Raw genomic sequence first — 11,457 nt, 5'->3', positions numbered from 1 at the left:
GGGATATAGAGAGTGTGTGCGTGTGGGTGAGAGTGTGTTCAAACAATCTTTATTGGTATTATAAATAACAAAAAAATATTTTCAATACTGCATATGGTATGCATAAAACTGGGATCACACCAACATGGGGGGGGGGGAACTAATGCCTTAAAATATTGTAATCATTTGGAAGAAACAAAAAACAAGAACATTAGCTTTTTGATAAATCATGACATCCAATTAAACACCTCACACTCTTTCATTTGTTTCAATCATGGGGCTGCAGTCATGCCAAGACACCACATTGAAGTGTTTTATAGAACAAATTAAACCATTTTTTCAAGCCTGGTACTTATTCCGACAAGGTCTTCTATTACTGAACTGCTAAGTTATAAGACATAAACAAACAAACATAGGCTGTTGAATGGAGAGGAAAGCTTAATAAATCAACACGTGTACACATACATACATACGTAATACACAACATATTTTCCTTCACTTTCCATCTAACAAATTCATTCACATGGTATTAGCTGGCCCAGAATTATAAAAGACACTGGCCCAAAGTGACACACAGTGGGAATGAACACAAAACCATATGGTTATGAAGTGAATTTCTTCATCACACAACCATACCTGTACCATGTGTGCTTTACAATAAGATTTTGTTAGACATTTTTTTTTTAAAGTGAATTATAGACTTACCTGATTCTTGTAGGTACCTATATACAAGGAAATTAACTTCGTCACTGCTAAAGCTCATTATGGTATCCAAAGAGCAATTATGACTTGCTTTTCTTCATTTGGTAATCATCGATAAAAGCTTATCCTGAAAATAAAAATTTCAAAAAAAAAGTAGACTAAATCTTAATGTAAATAACAAAAACTGAGCTCACTGAATGTTTATGGTATTAAAGGATTACTTGATTATAAGCTAAATCAACTAAGTTCATCTAAGTTTATACTCAAATCTATGGATGGCAATTTGTTTTACAAGTCAAAAACTTCACATTACATCAACCAATTGGGAATAGGTATTGCATCAAACTAGTTCTACCTAAAATGAGAGTCCTCGATCATTTCACTATCAGATCCAGACTTAAATTCTGATCATTTCTGTTGCTACAATGGCTGGTGTGCAACAGTTTATTCCATGTTAAAATCCTCAGATACAAGGCATCCACTACTAAGAGAACACTTTTTAGTCACAAGACAGCCTCACTAATATTAGTTTTATATATATATATATATATATATATATATATATTACACACATGCACAGGTGGCACGTAAAATACACCATTTTGAGCATGGCCATTGCCAGTACCGCCTGACTGGCCTTCATGCCGGTGACACGTAAAAGCACCCACTACACTCTCAGAGTGGTTGGCGTTAGGAAGGGCATCCAGCTGTAGAAACTCTGCCAAATCAGATTGGAGCTTGGTGTAGCCATCTGGTTCACCAGTCCTCGGTCAAATCATCCAACCCATGCTAGCATGGGAAGCAGACGTTAAACGATGATGATGATGATGATGATGATATCATTGCATTTCATCATCATTCTAATATCCATATTCCCCATGACCAAACATGTTTTTGTAGAAGACTGGAAACAAAGGACACCACTTGTATGACAGTGACACAACAATCATGTCAAGATAAGGTGACAGTAACATGCACACACACAAGTAACAAAGTATTTGAACTGGGAGAAAGTTCAAGTCTGCTTGATGGCAGTCTTCTAGTAATGAAAAAATATTCTTCTTACATTCTGATCCTTTAAGTACACATCACCAACAAAGAGGAGATATTTCATTAACTACTAACTTCTTAATAAAACTTAACCAAACAATTTCTTCTTTTCATACCAATTTTCCATACATTACACATTAATTGTGTATTCCATCATGGTTTTCACAAGAACTCCATTAACAGGATGTAGTTTCTTGCTCAATAATGCGAAAACCAAACCAATACTTTGGCATAAAATCGTTCATATTTTATCTCCACCCCCACCCTGCCACATAAAAAAAAAACACTTCTCCCCATTTGAACATTTTAACATGATAATGTTAAAACTTATAGCAGAGCTTAAAATTAATAATATTCTATTCATACTGACCTTTGTGACACCAAGTCCCCTTGATTATGGATTTCACCAATAGTCACTGTAAAATATAAAATATAAATTCAATACAGTCTTTACACAAATAGTATCACTAATATCAACTATGATAATAAACTTACAAACAGTATATTGTTAAGGGGGAAGAAGAAACTGAAGATAAGAGTAACTCAACTGATATCAAGTTGTTCAGCCAAAGATCAGTCCTGGTCAAACATAAATGTATAAAAAATGGTATTCCAGACATAACAACTAAAGCAGTCATGGGTAAACTGCAGAACACAGGACTTTCTAAATGGTGCACCTAATGAAAAATTACCTCAAATATTTTAATAGTGTAGTGCACCTGATAACAAGCTGTCTTATGTGGTCTGCTTCTGGAGAAAAGTTGCAAATGCCTGGTACAAAGTGTGCCCTTTTTAAAAAAAAAAATGGGAATGGTTTAATTTGAGGAAATTTTGATAGCTATCCAGCAGATCAACTAACCATAAATAGGCTCCCTTAAGCATACTATACTACCATGAATTGTTAAATCTACTTTTGATGCTTTACATGTGAAAGCCAAACACTTAACCATAAAATTTATTCTTGTATTAGAGGATTTGGTACTGATAGGTACTACAAGCAGGCTTTCCAGTTAACATCAGCTACTGTGTGTGTATTCATAATTATCATTTTCATGCTCGCATAGATTGGATAGGTTTTTAAAGGCAGTGTTTTGAAGACAGATGCTACCTCTTACAACACACAGGGAAGAGACATGGTAAAACTATTCTAAAAGTAAGAGAGATACACATTGTACATCCTCTGCATGTATCACACAATCATTTCCCATTTCATTAGTTACTCTACTACCATAGAAACACAAAGGAGGTATTTAGTGCTTTGCACATGCTGAAACCCTTAACACAATAAAAAAAGATTATTACATTACTCTCAAATTGAAAAATTAATTTTTATCCACTCAGCCACTGTGTCTCCTTCATATAATGTGAGTATGAAAATCAGTTGATTGAATTAAGTATATCACAACACAATTTGAAACAGCTCTCGCTAAACAATTATTTTAAATCGTGAACAACTGGCCATACTACTAATAAGCTACCCTGCCTCTTTGTTTCCAGTATAAAAAATTGTTAGGAGAGAAGAATCTCTTTATAAATCTGTAAAGATTAAAGTATTATGCACAAAAGCAACAGTGAATGAGTTAACACTTAATGATTACTGGGTAGGTTCAGTTGTTAGGTAGGTTTCAGTAAGTAGGAAATTAATGGGAACAAATTTAAGCAGTTTCACATAAGTTCAAGATGTCTAAAAACTTGATAATCTAGGAGCAAACTACTGGTTTTGTTAAGTTTATATACATGTTAGTGTATATGTGTGTGGGAGGTATACATACATATACAGATATATATTTTTTTGGATATATATACATATACATACATCACAATGATACACCACACACATATGTACATTTTCAATGCAAAGCACACCGGATAAGTGTTTCTCACTATAGCCCAGGTCAAACAAAATCTTTGAATGGATATGGTACACAGAAACTGAAAAAAGCCCATCATATATGGGTGTGTGTGTGTCTGTATCATTCTCTTGACACCATGTGATGATTGTAAATGAGTATATCATTTGTTTCCTGCCTTCTGTGAAAAATGTCTGGACATGAGAAAGATAACTTCGATGGGAAACAGGTGAGGGTTGGTGACAGTGAGAACATCAAGTTGTAGAAAGTCTACTTCAACAAATTCCATATGACTCATGCAAGCATGGAAAAATGGATATTTAACCCTTTAGCATTTAAACTAGCCATATGCAACCCAAATATTCTACCTGTTTTGTGTTCAAACCAGTCAGATCCAGCCTCTAACACCTATTTTACAATGTCCTTCTGAAAATATGCAATTACATCATCAAATCTCAGAGTTACAGGAAAATGGATGATCGATTAAAAGCAGTATGATTAAATATGCATTAAATTTGATAACGCAATTTGAATTTTAAAGGGTTAATATCTATACTGAGCATATATTCAAAGAATCAAATGAGATCAAAGGAATCGCAGTTAACGGCATAAGCATAAACAATATAAGATATGCTGGTGAGACAGCAGTATTGGCAGACAGCAATGAGAAATAACATGAATTGTTGATGTTATGAAAGAGCAAAGTGACAAGAAAGGTCTAAATATGACTAATTCTTTTTAAATGGTCATTAGTAAGACAGAACAAAAGGAAGCGAATATATAGTAGACTGACAGAAGCTTGAGCAAGTAAAAAGCTTCAAGTATTTAGGGCAGATAATAAATCAAGAAGAGTACTGTGAAGAAGTTACTTAAAGAATAAATAAGGTTAAAGCTAAATTTATAAGAATGAAAAAAGATCTTCACTTCAAAAGACATAACATTGCATCTATGATTGTGGCTAGTAAACTCATCTAAGAGGCAGAAACTTTACTATTGTACACAGCGATGGGGGAAAAAGATAGAAGCTTTTGTGAGGTCAATCTTTCATAAACTGGGAAAGATAAGCTGGAAAGACAAGATAGCAAATACTACAGTCCTAGAAAACTTAAAATCCAGATACCTATTATTGCAATCAAGTCCACAAAGCTATTATATTTTGGATAAACCGAGTGTCACTCCTCGGGTGTGCCCAAGACCATCTTGACAGGAAGTGTTGAGGGGAAGAGAGCAAGAGGCTGTCTAAGACATTTATGGGCTGACAACATCAAAGAACAGACTAGAAGCAAGGGCATGGTCGATTGTATGCATGCAGTACAACACAACTGGAACTGTTGTCTTCGCAAACCAGCCCCTGAACACAGGAAGGTTCCTGGTTGATATATATATGCATGCTCACATGTGTGTGTGTATGCATGTCTTTATACATGTCCTCACACTGTGACTATATGAGCAAAAACAATGACAGCATTTGTCTCTTGCAAGTAATATGTCCAGTGACAGTTTTTGCTGCCACTGCTCCACGCGAAGAAAAAGAGGAGTTGTCCACAGGAAGAATATCTGACCATGGAATACTGCCTCAATAAATCTCATCAAATCCATGCCAGTATAGAAAAAATGAACATAAAAAAACAATAATGCTCATGATGAAGCTAATGCTTGGAATATAACAAAATTATTATTAACCCTTTTGGTACCAACCCACCTGAGACCACCCCTGATTCTATGATATTAACTTACTTCTTTCAGTAATCTAAAATTATAATTTTCCATCAAAGTTTTATGCTAAATTGTTCCAGACCCCAGCTTAATAATTAGAAAGTTATTTTACTAAATTCTTCATTATTTTTAAATTGAATTGAAACAAAGGCAGTGTATTTCAACAGAAATATGGTAACAAAAGGGTTAAGTTTTAATTTCTACATGAACACTTTGAAAATTAGGTTTTGTTATCAAGCAGTTCAAAACCATTTTAAATGGAAAAGTTTTTTTTTTAATGGACTAAGCAGAGCAGGAGGATACATGTGGATGGAAGGAGTCGCTGAAGAGGTCTCAGATATATAACAAAATATTTCCAGATAATGGGCATAAGATAAAATAAGAATATTAATAAACAAGTGAAGAGCAAATATATAGTGTGTGTGTGTTTATTTGGCAAAATATAAAAATTTTTTTTTAAATGACCATACCGAAATATAACTATTTTTTAAGAGCTTAATCCTTGACACTACACCCTGCCACCTAAGAACAGACTGTCACCGGTTTTATGATACAAAAAAAAATCACCTATTTTAGAATATTCCTTTTTAGATTAAAACCTTCCATCGTAATGTTATCTGTTTCAGTCATGTGATCACAAAGATGCACCCTTCATGTAGTTTTATTAATTAATGGTGTGGCAATAGCACAGTTAACTTTACATCACTCAATATAACATTACTATCTTGCATCTTGGGTGACTTCAGCAGTCCACTCTGTTGAGAGCAATTGTGCCAGATCTCTACTTTGAAGATACCTTCCTTCCTACCTTCCACTATTCTTGGAAGTCCCATAAAGAGTCATGAATACTGCTCTGGATTGAAAAGATAAAAGGAAAAATTTAGCTTTCAGCTTCATAACTCAATACACTACAACTATATATGACTTAACTAATCTGAAAGAGAGAAACTGATTGGCTTTGACAGATGATGAAAGTACAAGCTTTGAACTGACTAATTAATAAAAAAATAACTCTTATTAATTACATGGTCAAGACTGACACTCTACTTACTAAGTCACTGCCTGCATTTAAATTTATGATGATGAACCAATAGATCTCTAACAGAAATAGCAGCCATATATCCTCCAAGTCTCTACTCCTTCAAATCACAGCCTACCATTTTAAATAAGAGTACACACCCAACAATGTTGTCCGAGATTCTATTAAAAAGGATGAGATGGTCACAGTTGGAACAGCTTCATTAGACTACTACGATGAGTAATAGTTGAACAGTGATCATATTTTTGTGTGACAGTGTGATCACTTCAAACTAAAATTTCAAAATGATTCCACAGTAGGAACAATATGGAGAAGCTTCAATATGCAACCCATAGAACATGATGAGGGGACCATATACAGTATACAGTAAATCAATTAATACAAAGTAAAAGATGGGAGATTTATGAAGTACCTCATAAAAGGAATCAATACTATAAAATATATATATATCATCATCATTATCCTTTTAGCATCCACTTTTCTATACTCACATGTATCAGATAGAATTTACTGAGGTGAATTTTGCTATGCCTGGATGCCCTCCCTGTTGCCAACCCTAACCTGTTTCTGTGTAATTCACCAGATCAGAAATGTTTATATAGAAAGTTGGAAACAAAAGACACCACATGCATGACAATGACACACACACACATTATATTATATTATATATGTATTGAGAAGAGCTATCACAAAGTTTTCCTCGTTATCAGATCCATACTTTGTTTCCCTTTACACATCATTTTCATTTCTGAGCATTATTAGTTGTCCTATTTGTTCCAAGCTAGATTTGATCTCTAATTATATTTCTAAATAGAGTTTATTAACACCTTAATCCACCAGGCTTGCTTGAGCCTTCAGCTTCTTGAAGGAGCCAAAGGAGCACTTGCTGTAACATACAACTTGTCTTGTGACATTTTTAGACAGAGCCCATACAGTTCCAGCTCTGAACCAGAGTCAATTTTTCCAGAAAAAGAAACAAACAAGGAATATTCATCAACTCTAAAAAGATGAAAGGCAAAGTTAACCTCAATGAGAATTGAACATCATGTGTAGAGAGATGGACTGATTATTATAAAGTATTTTATCCATCACGCCAACAAATCTGCCAAATGGCTCGTCTTATCTACTAAGCTACCAACACATGTACAATTAAATACAGCCTAGGCTTACTGACTGATTTATAAATGCTGTATGTACTACTTCTTAAACTTTTATAGCTTTCTGCTGTAATACCTTATTATATTCTGGTAAATGACCCCACCCTTCATGTGGTCAGCCTATTTATAATTATTCCGACAAAATTTGCCAGTTATCAGAATTGGATAAAAACTAGAATGGGAAACTCCTAAAAATCAAAGAAGCCAAATATAATAGGATTGAGTTCAGCTAAATATGGTTATCCTAAAGGTATGTTGGCTTGATTGCATATGAGAGATTTTTATCCAGCTGGGCAGTTATTTGCAACACCAGCGTATGTTAATTCATTTTTTCCTATAAATGGGAGGTGACGAATTTCATCTAGTAATGTGGCTAGATGTCAGTATGTATATGCCACTGACAAGGCCCAATGTGACTGAAATGTATCTGGCATTCTTGGTAGCTACTACTGGAACATTGAGATCACAGCCGTAGCCAATGCCAGTGTCACATAACCAGCCCATTTAAAAGTACCCTTCAATCGTCGGGTAATATGCTGTGCTTGAGAAGACCTGTTGAGTCAAGTGAAATCATTGTCATGGCTGATGCCAGTGCCACCTGACTGGTATCCATGCCAGTGGCATGTAAAAAGCACCATTCGAGTGTGGCTGGTGGCACGTAAAACACCCCACAACAGACTCGGAGTGGTTGGAAGGGCATCCAGCTCTAGAAACCTTACCAGAACAGATTGGAGCCTGGTGCAGCCTCCTCGCTTGCCAGTCCTAAGTCAAACCATTCAACCCATGCCAGCATGGAAAGCGGATGTTAAACAATGATGATGATATTGTTTTTAAAAACAGTACATCTATAAGATTTTATCTCTAGTCAAATACCATAGTAAATTTGCCTTTCAGTGATGTATTTTCTGAGTATGATACACAGTAGGTTATTTCAATTTAATACTGCTTCTATAGCATACAACAGATTTATATTTTTCATTTAGAAATAGATCTTTTTTTTATCTAAGCTTAGTCAGAGGAAGAAAATTACCCGTAACCTTTGTTTGCAGGATCTTAGAGGCTAAAAGTGCAGTAAAAGGAAGAAAATACAACTGATAGGTTAATGCAGCAGGAAGAAACACATCAAGATATTGAGCTAACCTCAGACCAGAAACATGAACCAATAGAATGAACTCTGGCACAAAAAGAGTCAGTAACACAATTAGACTGAGTGACAGTTTAATCTGCTTGAGAACCCTGGATTTGTGACACAAAAACCATCAGTTTTAAAGTGTTTGTATCTAAATTACCACCTTCTATCATAATTTTCTTTAAAACCTTTTAAATTATGCTCCAAACCCTAGCTTAGTGAGAACAGATACGGTTACTATTTTACACAATCCTTAATTCATAATTATTTCCAAAATAAAATGAAACACATTAAGTAGCAGGTTTCATTAGAAATATGGTCACAAAAGGATTCAGTTGACCACCACCTAAGAACAGAGTTCACCTAACAGGCTTCTTGCACAGTACTGTTCATCTCAATGTTTCTCACAAGGGAAGAGTGTGAGATCTGAAAAGTAGGCAGGTGAAACAGCCATATCTAATAAAATAAAGATCGTTTTAAACTGCTCCAATACCATGGTGAAGAAAGAAGAATTGCAGAGATGCAAATCTATTATGTCTTCATATTAAAGAATATCAGTGGGGTGGTGCATGCAAACATTTCACAAATATTTTACCACAGAGCTTAGTATTTGTAAGTTTCAGAACTACTGGTTTATCTAATTTCGTCGACAAGGTTTTTGGTTATTCAAGGCTATAGTATAGGACATTTGCCCAGACAATGGATTTGAGATTTAATCTAGTCATTGATTTGATCATTATCATTTGTAAAGCTTGTCAATCTCAGCTAAACTGGGTTTATGCAACATGCACACTTCACCACTAAATATCCTAAAACTACCCCACCTACCAATTCATTATTTATGTTCTCAAAAAAAATAAGCAATCTAGTTTTGGAAAGGTTATAAAACAAAAGATACTCTAATGTATAGAATAACTTCAGCCGGAACAGAACGTAAAAAAAGTCTTAGCAAGAACTGCTTATACATCAACAAACATAAATCAATACTGCACAAAGAACAGGAATTGTTACATGCTTGATGCTACAGACAACTTTGTGAAGACTAAAGAGGTGGGCAGGGCATAATACAGATTATTAGACCTAGCATCCATAGACCCATGATGGTTTCAAATGAGTATTGTCTGCAAAGGGTCAAGGTTGAAGAGTGTTTGTATTATGACCTTAGTAAATCTCACCTTTGTTCAACCTGTACTAATTGTGGGGTTGGTGAAAGAAATTTAAGGAATTGTTATTTAAAGAATTGAGAGAGCAATAAAAGTAGTAAAAGATCAAAATTTTCAGTTTAACACTCGAAGTTTTTATGGCTAACGTCCAAGAGATGAATGAGTGGAAATATGCAGACTTCATTTAATTTTTTAATTCTTTTTCAGTCAGTGGGCTGTGGCCATACTGGGGAACCACCCTGCAGGTCTTGGTCAATCGAATGAACCCAAGTACTTATTTCAAATCTGATATTTATTCTATCAGTCTTTTTTTTTTTTTTGCCAAACCACTAAATCAGGGCAACATAAACAAAGCCACATTAGTTGTCAAGCACACGCATTAAATGATATACACATACGCACATTATATATATATATATATATATATATATATATATATATATATATATATATATATATATATATATATATATGACAGGCTTACAGTATAAATCTACTAAATTCACAAGCAAGGCATCCGTCATCCCTGGGCTATAGAAGACACTTGTCAAAGGTGGCACACAATGAGACTGAACCTGAAATCATGCAGTTGTGAAACAAACTTCTTTATCACACAACCATCCGTGCCTGTAAAAGTTAATGTACATGATAGCCACTGAAATATTGATGTATAGGATCTAACCACTAAGATATTGGTGTTATGTAGACGTGGTAATGTAATGCTTACAATTATCAGAGTCAGGAAGCTGTAGACTACTGTTTCAACAAGTCTCAAAGGCTCTAGATTTGTACAGAAAGAGAGCATTTCAAAACTTGAAATTATATTAATCATATTCTGAGAAATCTATCAGTTCTTTAACAAATTCATTGAAGATCTCTTCTGAAATATATTATTGTGACTGTGTTTTGCTTTCTTCAATTAAGCCATTCTATATAACAATGTCGATTTGATACATAAACTTTGACATGTAGATAATATACATATACACATGAAGGAGCAGTGTGGTCCGTACCATTCGGAAATGACACCTAAGTAGCCCAGTCATGGAATAAACTGAAAAGGCACCTTTTCATATTTAGCTGATTATAAATAACCACAAGGTCACCTAGTTAAATGTTTATAGTATGCCAAGAGAAGTTACAGAAGAGTTCAGGTAGACATGGGGTGGTTGTTTATATTTATGGTGTAACAATGAATATGACAAAGCTGTCAGTTGAATAAGATAGAATGCAAGGTAGAGAAAATTTTTAACAGTATGCCAAACAAAGCTTCCCCAAGATAGTCAGCAACAATATATAAAATAGACCTCTCCTCAAATCATCATCAGCATCATTTCACATGTTTTCCATGCCGGCATGGGTTGGACGGTTTGACAGGAGTTGGCCAGCTTGTGGGCTGTCCAGACTCCAAATTGTCTGTTATGGCATGGTTTCTACAGCTGAATGCCCTTCCTAATACCAACCATTTTACAAAGTGTACTGGGTACTTTTAACATGCCACCAGCATGGGTGCACTTACATAGCACTGACACATGGCTCCGAAATAATTTTTTTTTTTTTACCACAGATATTGACTCTTCATCATCATCATCATCATCATCATCGTTTAACGTCCGCTTTCCATGCTAGCATGGGTTGGACGATTTGACTGAGGACTGGTGAAATCGGATGG

The 11,457-nt window shown here is 34.8% G+C and overlaps 1 protein-coding gene across 4 annotated transcripts in view; it reads right to left on the bottom strand.

Moving 5' to 3' along the window:
* The window catches only part of LOC106873508 (F-box-like/WD repeat-containing protein TBL1X), an 80,647-nt gene that overhangs the window by 54,382 nt on the left and 14,808 nt on the right, over window positions 1–11,457 (bottom strand). For all 4 annotated transcript variants that reach the window (XM_052966069.1, XM_052966067.1, XM_052966070.1 and 1 more), the window contains exons 2-3: window positions 2,102–2,147; window positions 685–808 (exon numbers count right to left, since the gene is read on the bottom strand). In XM_052966069.1, coding sequence (XP_052822029.1) covers window positions 685–742 — 58 coding nt within the window. In that variant the 5' untranslated portion in view covers window positions 743–808; window positions 2,102–2,147. The remainder of the gene's footprint in view (window positions 1–684; window positions 809–2,101; window positions 2,148–11,457) is intronic.

Source organism: Octopus bimaculoides, chromosome 3 (assembly GCF_001194135.2).
Source record: "Octopus bimaculoides isolate UCB-OBI-ISO-001 chromosome 3, ASM119413v2, whole genome shotgun sequence".
Taxonomy (NCBI): Eukaryota; Metazoa; Mollusca; class Cephalopoda; order Octopoda; family Octopodidae; genus Octopus; species Octopus bimaculoides.
This window is presented reverse-complemented; position numbering and strand designations above follow the sequence as displayed.